The sequence below is a fragment of the Lissotriton helveticus genome, chromosome 5_1 (assembly GCF_964261635.1).
Source record: "Lissotriton helveticus chromosome 5_1, aLisHel1.1, whole genome shotgun sequence".
Taxonomy (NCBI): domain Eukaryota; kingdom Metazoa; phylum Chordata; class Amphibia; order Caudata; family Salamandridae; genus Lissotriton; species Lissotriton helveticus.
The window spans coordinates 1,830,741,556-1,830,761,751 of NC_136065.1; the positions used below are offsets into that span (position 1 = coordinate 1,830,741,556).

Consider the following 20,196-nt stretch of genomic DNA (forward strand, 5'->3'; position numbering starts at 1 on the left):
GTGGGTTGGGAGGTTGCTGGTGTGAAGTGACTGAGGTGGTCTCTGGCGCTCCCTAGCGTGGGTTGGTAGGTTGCTGGTGTGAAGTGACGGAGGTGGTCTCTGGCGCTGCTTAGAGCGTGGGTTGGTAGGTTGCTGTTGTGAAGTGACTGAGGTGATCTCTGGTGCTCCATAGAGCGTCGGTTGGTAGGTTGCTGGTGTGAAGTGACTAAGGTGGTCTCTGGCGCTGCTTAGAGTGTGGGTTGGTAGGTTGCTGGTGTGAAGTGACTGAGGTTGTCTCTGGCGCTCCTTAGAGCGTGGGTTGGTAGGTTGCTGGTGTGGAGTGACTGAGGTGATCTCTGGTGCTGCTTAGAGCGTGGGTTGGTAGGTTGCTGGTGTGAAGTGACTGAGGTGGTCTCGGGCGCTCCTTAGAGCGTGGGTTGGTTGGTTGCTGGAGTGGAGTGACTGAGGTGGTCTCTGGCGCTCCTTAGAGCGTGGGTTGGTAGATTGCTGGTGTGAAGTGACTGAGGTGGTCTCTGGCGCTCCATAGAGCGTGGGTTGGTAGGTTGCTGGTGTGAAGTGACTGAGGTGGTCTCTGGCGCTGCTTAGAGCGTGGGTTGGTAGGTTGCTGGTGTGAAGTTACTGAGGTGGTCTCTGCCGCTGCTTAGAGCGTGGGTTGGTACGTTGCTGGTGTGAAGTGACTTAGGTGGTCTCGGTCGCTCCTTAGAGCGTGGGTTGGTAGGTTGCTGGTGTGAAGTGACTGAGGTGGTCTCTGGCGCTGCTTAGAGCATGGGTTGGTAGGCTGCTGGTGTGAAGTGACTGAGGTGGTCTCTGGCGCTCCTTAGAGCATGGGTTGGTAGGTTGCTGGTGTGAAGTGACTGAGGTGGTCTCTGGCGCTCCTTAGAGCGTGGGTTGGTAGGTTGCTGGTGTGAAGTGACTGAGGTGGTCTCTGGCGCTCCTTAGAGCGTGGGTTGGTAGGTTGCTGGTGTGAAGTGCCTGAGGTGGTCTCTGGCATTGCTTAGAGCGTGGGTTGGTAGGTTGCTGGTGTGAAGTGACTGAGGTGGTCTCTGGCGCTGCTTAGAGCGTGGGTTGGTAGGTTGCTGGAGTGGAGTGACTTAGGTGGTCTCTGGTGCTCCTTAGAGCGTGGGTTGGTTGGTTGCTGGTGTGAAATGACTGAGGTGGTCTCTGGCAGTGCTTAGAGCGTGGGTTGGTAGGTTGCTGGTGTGAGCGTGGGTTGATAGGTTGCTGGTGTGGAGTGACTGAGGTGGTCTCTGGTGCTCCTTAGACCGTGGGTTGGTAGGTTGCTGGTGTGGAGTGACTGATGTGGTCTCTGGCGCTGCTTAGAGCGTGGGTTGGTAGGTTGCTGGTGTGAAGTGACTGAGGTGGTCTCTGGCGCTGCTTAGAGCGTGGGTTGGTAGGTTGCTGGTGTGGAGTGACTGAGGTGGTCTTTGGCGCTGCTTAGAGCGTGGGTTGGTAGGTTGCTGGTGTGGAGTGACTGAGGTGGTCTCTGGCGCTGCTTAAAGCGTGAGTTGGTAGGTTGCTGGTGTGGAGTGACTGAGGTGGTCTCTGGCGCTGCTTAGAGCGTGGTTTGGTAGGTTGTTGGTGTGGAATGACTGAGGTGTTCTCTGGCGCTGCTTAGAGCGTGGGTTGGTAGGTTGCTGGTGTGAAGTGACTGAGGTGGCCACTGGCGCTGCTTAGAGTGTGGGTTGGTAGGTTGCTGGTGTGAAGGTACTGAGGTAGTGTCTGGCGCTCCTTAGAGCGTGGGTTGGTAGGTTGCTGGTGTGGAGTGACTGAGGTGGTCTCTGGCGCTCCGTAGAGCGTGGGTTGGTATATTGCTGGTGTGGAGTGACTGAGGTGGTCTCTGGCGCTCCTTGGAGCGTGGGTTGGTAAGTTGCTGGTGTGGAGTGACTGAGGTGGTCTCTGGCGCTGCTTAGAGCGTGGGTTTGTAGGTTGCTGGTGTGGAGTGACTGAGGTGGTCTCTGGCGCTCCTTAGAGCGTGGGTTGGTAGGTTGCTGGTGTGGAGTGACTGAGGTGGTGTCTGGCGCTCCTTAGAGCGTGGGTTGGTAGGTTGCTGTTGTGAAGTGACTGAGGTGGTCTCTGGCGCTGCTTAGAGCGTGGGTTGGTAGGTTGCTGGTGTGGAGTGACTGAGGTGGTCTCTGGCGCTCTTTAGAGCGTGGGTTGTGGGTTGTAGGTTGCTGGTGTGAAGTGACTGAGGTGGTCTCTGGCGCACCTTAGAGCGTTGGTTGGTAGGTTGCTGGTGTGAAGTGACTGAGGTGGTCTCTGGCGCTCCTTAGAGCGTGGGTTGGTAGGTTGCTGGTGTGAAGTGACTGAGGTGGTCTCTGGCTCTCCACAGGGCAGCAGAGATTGGTGTGTTGCTGCTGTGACATGTTTATTACTCACTTTTGTTTTATTTTCGTTATTGTGTCTGTGTTCGTGATATGAAGTGAAAAGGGCCGTTTTTTGCACTTCACAGGGCTTTGTTCATGTGTTGCTGGTGTGACATGACAGAGGTGTACTCCGCTCTCCACAGAGCAGAGCCGGGTGTGTTGCTGCTGTGAAGTGACAGATGGTGTTTACTTGCTTTCCTTTTGGTAACTGTGTCTGTGTTGGTGAAGTGAAGGGATCAGGGCCCTGTTTTGCTTTTCACAGGGCAGTGTTCCGTGTGTTGCTGGTGTGTGATGGCAGACGCTGAGCGGAGGTGGTGGTGTTGCTATGAACTGGCAGCGGTGGCATCTCGCGCTTGACGGGGTGCTTTCTCGCTCTTTGTAGCAGGATTCGTGTCTTGCTGGTGTGAAGTGGCCGAGGTTTCCTCTCTTTACGGAGTGCGTTTAACCTTTTGCAGGTGATGCTCCTGTGCGGCCCTGGGGCGGTGCTGCACGCGTCGCTGCTGTGAAGGCAGGGACGGAGCTGCGGTGAGGTCTCGCTGCTGTGAAGTGCAGGTGATGCTCGCTTGTTACTGTGAAGTGCAGGTGATGTTGGCTTGCTGCTGTGACGTGACAGGTGATACTCGCTTGCTGCTGTGAAGTGCAGGTGATGCTCCTGCGCTGCCCTGGGGCGGTGCTGCACACGTCGCTGCTGTGAAGGCAGGGATGGAGCTGCGGTGAGGTCTCGCTGCTGTGAAGTGCAGGAGGTGTTGGCTTGCTGCTATGAAGTGCAGGTGATGCTCTCTTGCTGCTGTGAAGTGACAGGTGATGCTCGCTTGCTGCTATGAAGTGACAGGTGATGCTCGCTTGCTGCTGTGAAGTGCAGGTGATGTTGGCTTGCTGCTGTGAAGTGCAGGAGATGTTGGCTTGCTGCTATGAAGTGCAGGTGATGCTCTCTTGCTGCTGTGAAGTGACAGGTGATGCTCGCTTGCTGCTATGAAGTGACAGGTGATGCTCGCTTGCTGCTGTGAAGTGCAGGTGATGTTCGCTTGCTGCTGTGAAGTGCAGGAGATGTTGGCTTGCTGCTATGAAGTGCAGGTGATGCTCGCTTGCTGCTGTGAAGTGCAGGTGATGCGTTCTTGCTGCTGTGAAGTGCAGGTGATGTTGGCTTGCTCCTGTGATGTGATAGGTGATGCTTGCTTGCTGCTATGAAGTGCAGGTGATGTTGGCTTGCTGCTGTGAAGTAACAGGTGATGCTCGCTTGCTGCTGTGAAGTGCAGGTGATGCTCGCTTGCTGCTGTGAAGTGCAGGTGATGCTTGCTTGCTGCTATGAAGTGACAGGTGATGCTCGCTTGCTGCTATGAAGTGCAGGTGATGTTGGCTTGCTGCTATGAAGTGCAGGTGATGCTCTCTTGCTGCTGTGAAGTGACAGGTGATGCTCGTTTGCTGCTGTGAAGTGCAGGTGATGCTCGCTTGCTGCTGTGAAGTGCAGGCGATGCTCGTTTGCTGCTGAAGCTGATATGAAGTTCACAAGGGGCACGTTCCGCTGTCAGTCGCTCCAGGTCGCGGAGCTGCTCTCCTCTCTGCCTTTCCCCACCCTCCCCGGCTCGCTTGGCGCTCCTGCCCGCATCACCCGTGATTTCAGATGAGCTGTAGATGATCCGCGTGCCTCGGCCCCTCTGCCAATCCCGGGGAGGCTGGCAGCCGGCAGCGGGATCCTATTGGCTGGCAGTTCAGGCAGGATGAGGGGGGCCGTGGTCCCCGCCGCCACACCGGGGCTGGCTCTGCTTGTAGGCTTGGCCGTGGCATTAACCTCCCGGCTCCCACTCGCCCCTTCTGCGAGACCCTCTGCCCAGTAAGGGAGGAGGACGGAGGTAGAGGGGGGAGCCGAGCAGAGAAGCAGCCCCGGAGCTTTCACAGGGGATGGGGCGACCAAAACACAGAAAATGCAGAGGGGCTTAGGAGGGGCCAGGGAGACAGATCCACTCAACAGCTGAGCATTCAAAGGGTGCCAGAGAGTGCTGGAGTGCAGACAGCCTCCAGGGTGGAGAGCGGTGGGGAGGCCAAGTGTAGGAGAGACTGAGTCCTACAAGGCAGAGTGAGCAGCAGGACTGAATGCAGAGGAATGATCCTGGCTAGAGTGACCCCTGGCTGGAGCAGTGGGCCTCAGAAGACCCCTCTGGACAGGAAGACGCAGAAGGTTCACTGACTCCCCGGCAGAGAGGAGGCCGCTTACCTGGATCATCAGAGGAGGCCACTGGTCATCCTGCCCCAGCACGTCCCGGCCATGAGCAGTCCAGCCAGCGGCGTCTCCCTGGAGGGGATTTCTTTGAACTCCTCAGAAGAGCTGGAGCTGCGGAGGGAAGGTATTGTGGGGGGCTGTCTGCATGACCAGACATGAGGGCTGGGGAGTGAGCATTGTGCCAACAGTGGTGTTAAGCTCCGTTTGTGTGTTCCTTTTCATCTCTCCATCTCATTACTTGTTCTTTTTATCTGTATATCTCACCGTTTCTCCACACCCGGTAACCATCACATCTAGCTTTGTCTACAATCTTGTCTAAATTCTGCGCACACTTCCTTCTGCGTTTCCCTGCATGCTTCTTCCGCAATGATGTCTACTCCCACTGCCTCTGTGCTTTCTCTGCTGTCTTTACTTCTGTTTACCTCTTCCTCTCCATTCCCCTTTCCCTCCCTGTCTCCTCTCCTCTGTCTCCTCTTTGTCTCCTCTCCTTTCCTCATATCATTTGCCTCCTCTCTCTGTTCCTTCCCTATCATTATCTCCCTCTTTTGCCCAGTTCCCACCCACCCATTCTTGCATGAGATCTGCTGTGGATGTTGAACCCATGGACCCAGTTGGCCTTTGATTGTTCGAGATTACACTGGCTGTGGCAGATGGAACCGTGGGCAGCAACCCAACAGCTGTCAACCACTACTGCCCCATCATAAACGGAAGCCCGTGACAGCCATGATGAGCCTCGAGTGAGAAGGTGACCACCCTGGCCTGACTGGCTTCATGTGCGCCAGCCACCTGTGATTGGCCAATTTATTTGTAGAGGTGGCTGTGTGGAGTACCGAATCCGTGATGCCTTGGCTTTTCACACACCCTCATTTGAGTCAACCATTTGAACTACCTAGGAACATAGGCGCTGGAAGTAGGGGTGCAGGGTGTATGGGGGACGTGGTGAGTGCTAATGCAGCACCAAAAATAACCATGCTGGACCTCAGAAGGTGAATGAGCAATAAACATGCTCCAGATTGTCTTATCTTGTTGCATGTTGTGTGTTCAGAGGCAGAGGTGGAATGTTATGCTATGTCTTCTGACAAGTTGCTGCTTATTGGGAAACTGGAATTTACTTTTATTTCTCTAACTGCAAAGTGAGAGGATTTTGTAAAAGTGACCTGGGTAACAATACTATTGGAGTACAGGAAGTGAAAGGAAAGGCTGTAGGATGTCATATAACACTTAAGTGCCTGTAAATGAACTATACATATTAGAAAATATATCCGCAATTAGGAAAGCGGAGAGGAGTTGGCCTAACGGCTAGGGCGGGCGACCTCGAATCTGGGGAACTGGGTTCGAATCTTGACAATGACGCTAAACATGCTGTGATTCTGGGCAAATCACTTAACCTCCCTGTGCCTAACAAAAAAAAAGTGAATTTGTCCTCATGTAATGCAACTGGTGCTCAAGTAAAACGCTCTGATACCCGATTCGGGTCAAGTTTGCGCTATATAAAACTCTGTTAAGAAAAAAAAAGCACAAAGGGACCACATTTTTGTAATTCTGAAGTGGGATGGAAGCAAAGATTTGAATAGGATTAAAACAAATCTAGATTTGGCGGCCAGTACAACGTACAGATTGCTGTCAGTGTGCTACCACGCCTGTGCCCCAAAATGCACCACCAGCTACAGACTACGCCTTTACTAGTCCCCTGCGGTATGGCTATGGCTGGTTTGCCACACTTCTTTTTTTGAGACGCTTGGATTTTTCATGGTTCCTAAGACTTTAGTGATGCAACATCATTGGCAGCACCCCCACTCTGAAAAGTGTTCCAGCACCACTGCCTAGTAACTGTAGCTCTGAGCGTGGCTCCATTTGGTGTTAGCCTGGCATAAAACATAGATCTATGTATGCTTGCTGGGCATAGCCTTTTCAGCTCAGGTAGCAATTTTAGAGCATTAGCCGTGGCGTATATATGTTATCAGTCAGCAGGGAAGGGTGTACCTAGCAACAGATAATACGATTACCAATTTTCAAGAGGGATGCATGTGCACTGTAAGCTACGTATCATTGTGCAGCGAGACAAGAGGGCGTGCATAAGGTCTATTCTGTAATAATATGGGTGTTAAGTAATTGTATTGTCTCCAGGATACACGCTAAGTAATCATGCCCTGCGTAAATCAGCTTCTCTCAATCGGAAGGATGAGGGCACGCGCACAGAGGAAAGTCTCGTGCCGCATCCAGTCAGTGAGGTGAGGCAATGTACACGAGAGAATCTATCACAACAGACTCTGCAGAGACACAACTCTGAACTAGAGATGAGCTCAATTCCTGTGCAGAAAGCAAACGTCGCCCCTGTTTTCCTGCTGCATGGATCCAGTAAACCCAAAAAGTACAAGTGCTTTCTGTACACGAGGGCAATGTATTTACTTTAATGTCAACTGGATAAATGTACATTTTTATGGTCCCAAGCCGTGCACGTCAAACAGTTTCCCTAGCAGGGGAGGCTGTTTGCAGGACCTGCCTGCAGGGTCCTCCCAGCAGGCAGGCAGGCACCAAACTCAAGCATCTTTGCTGGGAACCATTCTTTAAAGAGCACTGTCAGGGGGCGGCCATTGTAATGAACGCAACGTGCTTGTTGCTTCCTTTCACCAGTGCTCAAAATGAGGATTTTTTGTTTTGCATGGCATTCCTCCTGCATTCTTCCCGTTTTCCGGTTGCTGAAAGGGCAAAATTGCCTGCAGTTTTGCATCTGCGTGCCACTGATGCAGAAAAGGAGATTTCACCTAGGCCTTCTCCTAATACAGTGCTTAATTTGAGCCGGTAGTTGCCGGTGCTCAGCACCAGCACTTAATTGTCAACCCCAGCACTTAAGACAGCTACCACAAGGTGGCATTGTGTGTGCAGTATAGAGATGAGCACAACAAGAGTTGTTTATTGGTCAAATAGACATTAAAGCGACTAATACCTGCCTCCCAAGCCATTGTGGGGCCTCAAACAGTATGAATTGTCACACTTGTAGTGGTGCGATGGCTAGTAATTGTGTATGTACTATCATTGAGAGTGGCAATGGGTGGTGCATGCTGGCGTGGCCTCCTGATGAGGGCCCTGTACTTATTTCCTTACAAATTAAGCACTGTCCTAATGTACATCCGGCATAGCCTAGAACTAGCTATATTTCTACCTAAAAGCCTTCAATACTGCCAGCCACCATACACACACACATATCTGCCAGCCAGTGGACAAAGCCACTGTCCTAGAACCTTCCTAATCAACTTCATCCATCAAACATCAAGAACTTTCCCCTATAACTGATTGAAGTGGACACATTCACTCATTCAAGGAACTTACCCCAGCACTACACTGATAACACAACTCCTCTAAGTGAATCAAATTCAATTACACGGAAGAAACCTTGGTAACCCAGGACTACTGAATGTGATGATTGGCCTTGTAAGTGGCAGATTGTGTGCTATACAAATAATATACAATTACATCACTGTGGCAGTCAAGACAACTACTAGAGAATATGTGATATTATTGTAAGAGGGAATGTTAACTCTAGAGCAGGGGTTCTCAACCTCTTGACTTCTGTAGAACCCAAATAAAATATTTCGGGAATACGGGGACTCCTAAGTAGTCATTATTGGAAATCGGGGAACCCAGGCCTAAGCAGTTTCTATGATTTGAACCTCAAATAATGCACACAAATACAGAAGCAAGTATTCACCAAATAGATTCTTAAATAAAGCAATATTTTTTTTAACTCACAATCAAATATAGAAAAGGTTTTCAAGTTTTCAATTTTCCTTCTTTATTTGTATATATTTTCTTTTATTGTTTTAGTAGTATGTTATTTTGTAAAACAGTTGCGGACCCCCTGAGTAGGCCTCGCGGACCCTCAGGGGTCCTCGGACCACAAGTTAAGAATCACTAAAGATGAGTACGTGTGACTCAGGCATGTGACATTTATACGTGATAGGAAGGCATATGGAAGCTACACACAGAAGGTTTGCGATTGAGCTGTAGAGAATACGCAATATCTTTGTTTAGTTTAATATATGCACTAGAAGATGGTGCATTACTATGTAAGGCAAGGACATGACCACTGCAGAATTTATTGAATTTATTTGAGAGGAAATGAGCTCTAGAGAATATCACATTTATATTCGAGTGGCATCAGGCAGCTGCACTATTCATTACACAACCAACAACATTAGCCCAGGGTGCAGATGTGCACTGCGATCTGTTACACTGAAGAGAGAGGAAATGTTCCTCATGTAGAGTGGTCTGCTAAATCTGTTGTGACATGGCCAATGTAGTAATTACGTGCCTGCATCCGGGAAATGGCTGTGCACATAAATAGCAAACAACCTGCAGAAGTACTATTTCCACCGTTTTGTTTCCCTTACTTATTTGGGTGATGTTATCACCAGCACCCCATTTCTTTCTGTAAAGTAGTATAACCACGTTTAATGCAGCATTACCTCATCACTCTAAATCTGTTAATGTCAGCGTATGTAATTATTAATGTACTGCAAAGTTGTCATGTTTTTCCGCAACTTAGACCCATGTGTAGACAGAACGTCAATGCACAGGAGCCTGTGTCACATCCATGTGCAAAATAATGTGCAATGTGAAAAATGTTGAATGCACAGGTTAGTGAAGTATAGGCACCCACAGTGAAAGTACAATTAAAAAAATAGGCTGTTCATTACTTTATATACAGAGACGTTAAAGAAGTGACTAGTACTTAACTTTTTAGGTAAGTCACACATTCCCTATGCTATTGGAAGGCACTTGCCTTGCCTTTGAGAAAATCTAATTGGCTCTATAATGTGGTGCAGAGTTTGTGCTGGTGGCTGAAGGTGGTGGGCCCGATCACTTTCTCAGGTCAAGCCTAAAAGACAACGCATGGACTGTCTGTTGTGACACATATTGTGAGCTTACCAAGAACATACAGGGACTTGGAGCCCGCCCACTGCTTACCACTGGTTGCTTTCCAGTCACTTTCATTTGCCTACTTCTTATTCGTGTCCCAGCTTGCCAATCTTGTGTTTGTCCCTCCCATAGTGCATAGCCTCTTTATCATCTCTTTTGACTGGATGGCTTCTATTTTTCCAGTGCTTTATTTTCAAGCATAACTTTTTTCTTTGGGTTACACACTCCATGGGAGTGCATATGTTTTCCTGCTGTCTCCCATGTGCACTTCTGTGTTGCTGAATTACACCCATGTGCTTCTCCCTGCCTCCTGCATGTTGTGCTCACTCGTGTATACTCCTCCTGTTGCCCTCTCTCTCATGTGTTTCTCCTCCGAACACCCTCACCTGCTTTTTCTTCCCACCCTGCCCTCCTCGTTTCCTCCTCCCACCCGCTACCTCCTCTCGGCGACTGCTTCTCCTCTCCACCCCGCCCACCATGTTAGTTCCCCACACCCCCTTCTCTCTTGCCTGTTGCTTCTCCACTCCACCACCCCCTCCGTGTTGCAGATATCCCCATCTTGCATCATTTTGTAGGCCTGCTCATGCGTGGTGCGGATTGCTGCACAATGCCATGAGTGCTGCCATAGCACCTTTTAAAAACTTTTTTTTTAACCATGCTGCACAGCATCTGGGAAGTGCTGCACAGCAAGGCTAAGATCAGTTGGCAAAGCTAATAGGTCCCAAAGGCAAGACATAACAACTTTTCCAGAGTTTGTTTGGGACTGCCACTTATTAGAGTTTGACTCAGAGCAAAAGAGAGAAAGGGAGAAGAGCGAGAAATAAGAAAAAAAGATAGTAAAATACTGAAAAAGAGAGAAAGCAGGAATGAAAAAAAAGCAGCAGCAAAAGTGAAAACACATTCCCAGGGAGTCTTGGGTGCTGGAAGAAAGAGGCATGGGCTGGAATCTAGATTCTGCAACCTTGGCATTTGGCCACCCTGCCACGAAGCGCCGGTGAAATAGCTTCCTTTGAACAAAGCACTGTTTCCTCTTTTAAAGGTTTGAGAGTAAATTCCGGTCATAACTAAAGAAAGTCAAGCTGTGGCCATTTCCTAAACTAACAGCCTAGAAGAGACAGGAGTTTAAGCCCTTCTTAAATCCAACCAGCATGGCGTGTTGTCACCAATCTCAAAGTGCTGCATGCTGTGCGCCCCCCACCCCATCTCACAGAGCAGAGCAGCACCTCACAGGACAGAGTGCAGTGCATACCATGGTACCCCCAATCTCACAGTGCAGAGCAGCCCAGCACACATCACCCTTTCACCACCTCACAGGACAGAGTGCAGTGCATGCTATGCTACCCCCAATCTCACAGTGCAGAGCAGCCCAGCACACATCACCCTTTCACCACCCCACAGGACAGAGTGCAGTGCATGCTATGCTAACCCCACTCTCACAGTGCAGAGCAGCCCAGCACACATCACCCTTTCACCACCTCACAGGACAGAGTGCAGTGCATGCTATGCTAACCCCACTCTCACAGTGCAGAGCAGCCCAGCACACATCACCCTTTCACCACCCCACAGGACAGAGTGCAGTGCATGCTATGCTACCCCCACTCTCACAGTGCAGAGCAGCCCAGCACACATCACCCTTTCACCACCCCACAGGACAGAGTGCAGTGCATGCTATGCTACCCCCACTCTCACAGTGCAGAGCAGCCCAGCACACATCACCCTTTCACCACCTCACAGGACAGAGTGCAGTGCATGCTATGCTACCCCCACTCTCACAGTGCAGAGCAGCCCAGCACACATCACCCTTTCACCACCTCACAGGACAGAGTGCAGTGCATGCTATGCTACCCCCACTCTCACAGTGCAGAGCTGCCCAGAACACACCACCCTTTCACCACCACACAGGACAGAGTACAGCGCATGCTATGCTGTCAACCATCTAGCAATGCAGCTCAGCGCACGTCACCCTTTCACCACCTCAGAAGGCAGAGCATGCCTTGCTGTCACCCACCTTACAGTGCAGAGCCCGCACATGCCCCCGTCATTCATCTCAGAGTGCTGCACGTGCCACGCTGTCACCGATTGTGCAGGGCAGACACCACCTCAGCAGTGACTCATCTCTCAGTCTGCGCGCCGCGTGCCAGACTGATGTCTAATGCAACAGGCTGCGTCTGGGAGGCGAATCTGAACCCCAGTGCGACCCTCCTCCTACCCCTGGTGGGGGGTAGAGAGGACCTATAGCGTATAGGGTGACCAACTGGCATTGGTGCAAATTCAGGACGGTGAGTGTAAAAATTCAGGACAAAGGGTCAAAATTCATGACACAAATTCAGGACAGGAGGTCAAAATTCAGGACAAAACTTCAGGACAATAGGTACGTTTTACAGACACATCAGAGGTCGCGCAATAGTATATAAGTAAGCCCAGCCATTTCCAAACATATTCAACCATTTGCAAACCTATCCATCATGTATCCTTCCATCTATCATTTCACTCATCCATCCCTTCATCCATCCCCTCATCCATCCTTTCACTCATCCTCCATTATCCATCCATCCATCCACCCTTTCACCCTATCCATCTGTACACTTATCCATCCACTCTTCATCCCATCCATCCATTCACTCATCCATTCAGCCATTTACCCTTTCAGCAATCCAGCCATCCTTTCACTTACTAATCCTTCCACCCATCCACTCTTTTAGTCATCCATCCATCCTCCCTTTCTCTCTCCATCGACCCTTTCACTTAGCCATCCTTCCTTCCATCCATCCACCCACCCATCCATCCATCTACTCATCCACTCATGAATCCATCCATTGATCCTATCACTCATCCTTCTATCATTTCACTCCTTCACACATCTATTCATCCTTTTGTCCATCTACCCTCCCTTTCACTCACTCATCTATCCTTACATCCACCCTTTCACTCATACGGCCATTCATTCACCCTTGCACTTATCAATCCATCAATCCATCCATCATTTCACTCATCCACCTACCCACCCATCATCCACCCAACCATCCACCTACCCACCATCCACCCACCCACTCATCCATCCTTTCACCCACCCACCATCCAATCCACTGATCCATCCTTTCACCGACCCACTATCCACCCACCCACTCATCATCCATCCATCCTTTCACCCACCCACTCATCATCCATCCATCCTTTCACCCACCCACTCATCATCCATTCATCCATCCTTTCACCCACCCACTCTCCATCCATCCATCCTTTCACCCACCCATCATCCATCCATCCGTCCTTCCCCTCATCATCCATCCATCCTTCCCCTCATCATCCATCCATTCTTTTCCCTCATCATCCATCCATCCATCCTTCTACCCACCCACTCATCATCCATTCATCCTTCTCCTCATCATCCATCCATCCTTCCCCCATCATCCATCCATCCTTTCATCCACCCCCTCATCATCCATCTATTCCCTCATCATCCATCCATCCATCCTTTCACCCACCCCCTCATCATCCATCCATCCACCCTTCCCCTCATCATCCATCCTTTCACCCACCCCCTCATCATCCATCCATCCATCCACCCTTCCCCTCATCATCCATCCTTTCACCCACCCCCTCATCATCCATCCATCCATCCATCCTTCCCCTCATCATCCATCCATCCTTCCCCTCATCATCCATCCTTCCCTTCATCATCCATCCATCCATCCTTTCACCCACCCACCCATCCATCCTTCCCCTCTATCCATCCCCTCATCCATCCATCCCCTCATCCATCCTTTCATCCACCCATCCATCCATCCTTCCCCTCTATCCATCCCCTCATCCATCCATCCCCTCATCCATCCATCCTTCCCCTCATCCATCCATCCTTCCCCTCATCCATCCATCCTTCCCCTCACCCATCCATCCATCCCATCCATGTATCCTTCCCCTCATCCATCCATCCATCTCCTCATCCATCCATCCTTCCCCTCCATCCATCCTTCCCCTCATCCATCCTTCCCCTTCATCCATCCATCCATCCATCCACCCATCATCCTTCCCCTCCATCCATCCATCCACCCTTCTCCTCATCCATCATTCTTCCCCTCATCCATCATCCAGCCACCCTTCCACCCATACATCCAGCTATTTACATTTTCTCTCCATCCTTCCCCTCACTCATCAATCCACCCATCCTCTCTCATTATCCATTCATTCAATCTTTCATTCATCCATTCACCCTTTCACTAATTCATCCAGCCATTCACCCATCCCTTCACTTACTTACTCGCCCACCTTTTCATATTTATTTTGAGCTGAGCCCTTTTGAGAAGAGGCCCATCAAGAACTTCACCCTCGCTGCAGGGGCCGTTCCAGGACTGGGACAGAAGCCACCCAGGGCGGAGACAGGATCCACCACAGGGGGGCACAAGAGCCATCGCAGGCGGGGGTGGACTGGAGCCACAACAAGGGGGGACAGGAGCCATCACAGGCGGGGGTGGACTGGAGCCACAACATGGGGGGACAAGTGCCATCACAGGCGGGGTGGACTGGAGCCACCACATGGGGGGGACAGGAGCCATCACTGAGGGGAGGGCAGGAGCCATCACAGGAGAGGGAACAGGATCCACCAGGGTGGGCACAGGGGTGGGCATGCAGTATTCTAGTATCATCTTGGGCTCCTCGCCCCCTCCTGCACAAGACAACGAGAAGACAGGCTCTCTGTCCAAAATGCCACCCCCCACTGTGATGTACAGTACTTACAGGAGATACTCTAAGAGAACTGGTTTAACTGATTGTCCTCCATACTTTGTTAATCAGTGTGGGTGCGATTGTGCCATTTCTTTATTGTATTACATTATAGACTGCATGTTTGAGGAACCGAGGTTTGCTTACAATTTAGTGACAGTAATTAAGTTCGGTGAAGAGAAGCACATGCTGCCTCGGTGTATTCAGGGGTGTAATCTGGCCGAGTCTAGGATGTTTGGGGCCCTGGGTAGAAATGGAATGTGTGAGCCCCCCTCTAAATAGCAGAGACATGATGCATTCAGGGCTGTTTGCATGTGAATAGATGTCGCTGCTCCTGAACCTGCAGCCCCTCCCTCTCAGTCACCTTCGAAGCACCTCTTAACAGGTCATCAAGGGCTGGAGGTGTGAGTGTTGCCCCCCCCCCCCCGCTGTGCCTCTCCAATGCTGCTGGATGTCTGAGCTTTGCTACTGCATCGGAGTCAAGAAGGGAGGTGGGGGCAAGCTGTGCCGGCTTTAGGGTGGAGCAACCGGTGCCCTGTTAAAATGACGGACACATGGCGTCCGTTAAAGAATCCTTCACGGACAACGGACAGACGGCCGAAATTACGGACTGTCCGTGAAATTTCCGGACGGTTGGTCACCCTAATAGCGTATCGTACAGACCCCTGCTATTAGGGTAGGACAGGGACACACAATATAACCCGGACACCACAATAAAAGCAGCCTCCATTACAGCTAGAAAGGCGGCCTAGATTTGCAAATCAGGACAGTTTTAAAAGTATAAAGACACGCTGTAGGGGTATTTTGCAAGGAATGGGAGACAGCATGCATTTGTACTTGCTGCAGGCAATGCTTGTGGAAATTTCAGGGAAATCAACAGTAAAGCCGGCCCTCCAGGCCATAAAACAGGTCCACAAACTGCTAAAGAAATGCCCAATCCACTGACCTGTCAGACCAGCCATTTGCCTGATTGCTCTATGGGCCGCCCCCCCTGCCTCCTCCTCATTCAAGTACACAAAGGGGGAGGGTTTCTATGAATACCGATTTTTTTATTATTACCCTGTTTTGTTGAGAACCAACATTTGGCTTTGCAGCCACTTCAGATGGCTTTTCCTCTTATTTATATAGCAGTTGTGTGACGCTTCTTGACGTCTCCCGAGGTGTAGTAGTAAACTTGTGCTATGAACACATTGCTTTCCCACTCCCTGCCTTAAGTAAAAGATCGACAAACCCTCACCCGCAATGTGTGCCTCGATTCATGAATGGATCCGCCCCTGTATGCCATTGGCTGCACAGCCGTGGTTTTCTACAAAGCAGTGTCTTACTAGTCAAGGCAAGGTCATCCTCTGGTGTCCAGCAGGGACCCTACTCTGACTTCACGCCCTGCACTTGCTGAATCAGACGCCTGTGGTAAAAGCCAGTCACCTGTTGCCGGCTCTGTTGGGAATGTCAGACATTGACTAGGCCAGTATGAAGTAAAAAGTGCCCAGGCATGGGGAAAAGGGATCTCTAATATGTCATTTGTATGTCAAAGTTAAATATGTCTTATCAAAGTCAGTAGGGTTGAAATATGGTGTCACCTAAATATTGGGGGCCACTTGCTTGCAATAAACATTTTAATTTTAAAAAAGCATAATTTTAATAGAACAGTACAATTTCTTCTTAGGAGGTACGTGTACTTATTAGAGCAAATGTAGAGACCCTTGTATACATTTGCACATTATAGGAAAAATGATTCTATTGCCATAAAGAAAAGGTACTTTAGGCTTTGATTTATAATGAATGAATGAATGAACTGAGTTTTATCATGCGCAAACTTTGCCCAATGGGCGTCAAGGCGCCTAATTCAAATAATACAGCTCGCAGATCAAACCAGCAATCTCTCATTGGTAGGCTTTGATAAAGTACAATGTCTTAAGGGCCTTTTTAAACAGATCAATTGAGGGTAGAGATTTGACCTCAGTTGGAAGAGAATTCCAAAGCTTAGGAGCAGCAGCAGAAAAGGCTCTCGCTCCCCATCTGGCTAGCCTTGTACAGGGCACTACCAGTTGAAATAGCCCAGCAGATCGAAGAGATCTGGTTGGGATATAGCGGGTAAGCAGAGACCCAAGTGCATCGTCCGTGCCAGCCGCAAGAGCTCTGTATGTAAGACATAGAATCTTAAAAAAGACTCTATGCTGAACAGGGAGCCAATGAAGATCTCTCCTAGCAGTCGTGGCTGAAGATGCCAAGGGAAGGGCCAGAACAAAACGCGCTGCAGCATTCTGCACAATTTGCAGTCGATGGATAAGGCCCTTGTTGGACTCCACATACAGGGAGTTGCAATAATCGAGCCTGGAGCCAACAAGAGCGACTGCAATCTGCTTACGAGCCTGGAGAGAAAGATAGTTACGGATCCTATTTAGGATCCTGATAACACCCCAGCAAGTGGCCACGGTCCTATTTACTTGGAGCGTCATGGAGAGTGAGGTGTCAAAGACCACGCCGAGATTTCTGGCTGATTGGGAGGGAGTGGGGCAGATGCCAAGAGATGAAGGCCACCAATCGCTCGACCAAACATCTTGGTCTTTCCCAAAGACCAATACCTCTGTCTTGTCGCCATTTAGCTTTAGGGAATTGATGATCATCCAATCTGCCCCATGCTGCATGCATGACCTAAAGCTAATGGCAGATGTATGGACAGAGGAATGAGCCAGTGACACCATGATCTGGGTGTCATCGGTGTAGGACACCACCTCCATCCCCTGCGATCTTACTAGTCTAACAAGGGGGGCCACATAGATGTTAAATAGGGTCGGACTAAGGGCCGACCCCTGTGGCACCCCACATTGCAATGACTTGGCAGGGGAGAGGAAATTTCCAAGCTTTACTCTCTGTTCTCTACCAAGGAGAAAGGAGTTAAGAGGATTCAAGGCCGGCCCAGTAACCCCTGCCTCCCTAAGCCGAGATGTTAAAATGGCGGGAGACAGGGTATCGAACGCGGCTGTGAGATCTAATAGGACAAGTACTGTAGTTTGGCCACTATCCACTTTGCGTCGGATGTTATCTACTACAACAGTGAGTGCGGATTCGGTACTGTGATGCTTTCTGAATCCGTGCTGTGTGTTATCAAGAAACTCACTGGTCTCAAGAAAAGTGGAGAGGTGAGAGTTGAGGTGTGCCTCCAATATCTTTGCAGGGGCCAGGAGCAGAGAGATTGGCCTGAAGTTTTTAAGAAGGCCAGGATCCAAAGACGGTTTCTTGAGGAGAGGCTTCACAATAGCCTTCTTCCACACTGGTGGAAAGGAACCCTGGACGATAGCCTTATTCATAACTTCCAACATGGACGGAAGAATGCTGTTTCTGCACTCCTTCAGTATTTTTAGCGGTAAAGGATCCATTGGGGAGGAGGATTTAGTCCTATCAAGTAGGAGGTTCAGTCCTTCCAAAGACAATAAAGGAAATTGCATAAATAGTTTGGAAGGGCCTTCACCCAAAGTGTCCAGACTGGCTATGGCAGAGGGAATATCCTTATCCAAGGAGTGGCATTGGGCTTCTAAAGCGATGTAAATGTCAGAGATTTTACTATGAAAGAAGTCGGAGATGTTATTACAAAGATCCTGAGAACTAACTACAGGATCAGGGAGTTGGAGAGAGCATAGTGAATCAGCAATTTTAAAAAGTTCCCTGGATGAGGTTAGGGAACCTGTCAGATTGGAAAAGTACTCCTGCTTCTCCACTACAACTCTCTGTTTATAGTCCCGTAAAGCGGACTTATGAACCTCTCGGTCTTTCGGATCCCAGGATTTCCTCCAGCTTCTCTCGCTGCTCCTACACCCCTGCCTTAAGAGTCTCAGATGTTCAGAGAACCAGGGTGCAGTGGGTTTCTGCCGGGCTACATATCGAAGGGAGGCGGGGGCAAGCTTTTCCACAGCATTAGTAATAGAGTCCGTAAGTTCTTGGGCTGCCTCATCCGCATCCTTCAAGGAGAAAGACTCCGAGATCTGAATATGAGAAGCAATAGTGTCATCGGTAATATTTCTAAAGTTTCTCCTAGGAGTAAATGAAGTAGCGACATGATTGGCTAAGGGTGGGGCAGGAAGAACAAGTTCAAGCAGTACTGCAAAATGATCTGTCCAGACCAACGGCAGAGGCGGGCCAGTAGATAACCTAGAATCACTAGAAAATACCCCATCAAGAATATGGCCAGCCTTGTGTGTTGGGCTACTCACCAACTGAACAAGGCCACAGGCTCCAAGTGACTCAATTAATGTCAGGGTATCCTTCGAGCTGATTTCATCAAGATGGAAATTGAAATCACCCAAGATGGAAAGATAGGATTTTCCAAAATAAGGTTCTAGGATTCTGAGTAGATCTGAAGAAAAACTAGAATAACTAGAAGACATAGTTTAAACACAAAAATATGACGATAAAATAGGTAAAGAATGGAAATAAAATAGCATTGGCAAAGTAAAATATTGGTTCACATCCCTAGTCCCGAAGTTCACTTCTTTTGAAGTGGATGTGTACATATGTTAAATCCATCATTCACAGTACAAGAAAGCCAGTGGCTGAAGTGGGGCTGACCCATTTTACCCTGCTGTATGCTGCGGTGGGCAGAAGCTAAAATGTGAATAATAGTTTAAGAGACCATTGGAACCACAGGGATTACCGAAAGCCCCTCTATGTTTGTTTGCATACATACCTTTTTATTCATGATTTGTTCTAATTAAATAAGGCTGGCCAGATCGTAAAAACAGTGGGTGGAAATGTTTGCACCGTTTAATATCTTTAATTGATGTATCGACATGTTTCGGTGCTCTGTCTTATCTTCATGGTTCAGGTACATTATGAGGGATAACATCAGGTAAAGGTGTTTCTTTTTGAGGACCCTACACTGTGCATCCTGTTACAAAAAATGACTTGACAGCATTCACGGATCTCACTTCATAGTTCCGTAGGTTAGTCACTGTAGTCAACCTGGTCTTTTTTTGTGGAATTTGAAACTTTCTGTGGAATTTGAGAGTGCATCTCAACCCTCATGGTAGTTGGATTTTCTGTGACCCATGAGAGTGTCTCACCGTCTCCCGGCAGTCCTACTACTGCCACACAGACCGTCCGACTTTGAGTTGGAGGACCACCTGCTGGAGCAGATTATGCCAGGAGACCCTGAGAGACAACTGCATCACTGAAGTGCACCAGCAGGTTCCACCTGACATCTTTGAGAGTCTAACACTATCAAAAAAGCCAGAGTTTCCTCCGTCCTCTGAAAACCGAGAAGCCCCAGGCAGTCACCTTCAGTGCATAGTACCCAGACTGACCCTTTTTAATGCACCTTAAAACATGCAACTCATGATTTATGCAGCAAAGCTCTTAAGTTTCGAGAGATTTCTTCATGCTGTTTGTGAAGCTTGAGTTAGCATTACACTTCCAAAAGAGCTTCTTGAATTATTCTGATGCACAGCTCCCCACTGGGCTTTTTAACTGCACGTCCAAAGAATCAGAACTCCTTGACTCTGCCAAAATAGGTCAGGCGGTGCCGCGGAGTGCGACGAATCGTTGCCTGTTACACACACACGAACAGCCATGCGCACACCCACAGCCCAATATACCTAGATATACGAGGACCGGTCATTGAATGTAATGGAGTGTGTATTTACGTATGTAACTGCACGAGCCCCGAGACTGTGGTACGTTATATAGCGTAACAAAGCAAATATAACTGTGCTTTTAGTTTGTTGATGCGCTTGCTCAAAAGGAACTACAGCCACTACTGGGACAGGTCCCCATAGTGCAGTGTTCTGCACAGAGATGCTCTGTCTGGCTTTAAAAAAAACATACACACACACACTGGTACATCTGTTGAAGAGTACATGTGACAGACACCTCTACATACTGTGATTGCGTACTATGGAGTGGGTCTGTGCTATAGTGTACAAAGGGCACATACAGTGTAGCAGGTGCAGCTCTGCTGCAGGGTGATACAAGTTGAAAACC

At 49.4% G+C, this 20,196-nt stretch overlaps 1 protein-coding gene across 2 annotated transcripts in view; it reads left to right on the forward strand.

Moving 5' to 3' along the window:
- Window positions 1-20,196, forward strand: part of MPP2 (MAGUK p55 scaffold protein 2) — a 436,959-nt gene that overhangs the window by 138,647 nt on the left and 278,116 nt on the right. Inside the window, exon 1 of one of the 2 annotated variants that reach the window (XM_078645233.1) lies at window positions 4,451-4,705. The exons of the other annotated variant lie outside the window; for it this stretch is intronic. Coding sequence (XP_078501359.1) covers window positions 4,627-4,705 — 79 coding nt within the window. The 5' untranslated portion in view covers window positions 4,451-4,626. Of the gene's footprint in view, window positions 1-4,450; window positions 4,706-20,196 lie in introns of those variants that run through there. 2 annotated transcript variants of the gene reach the window in all.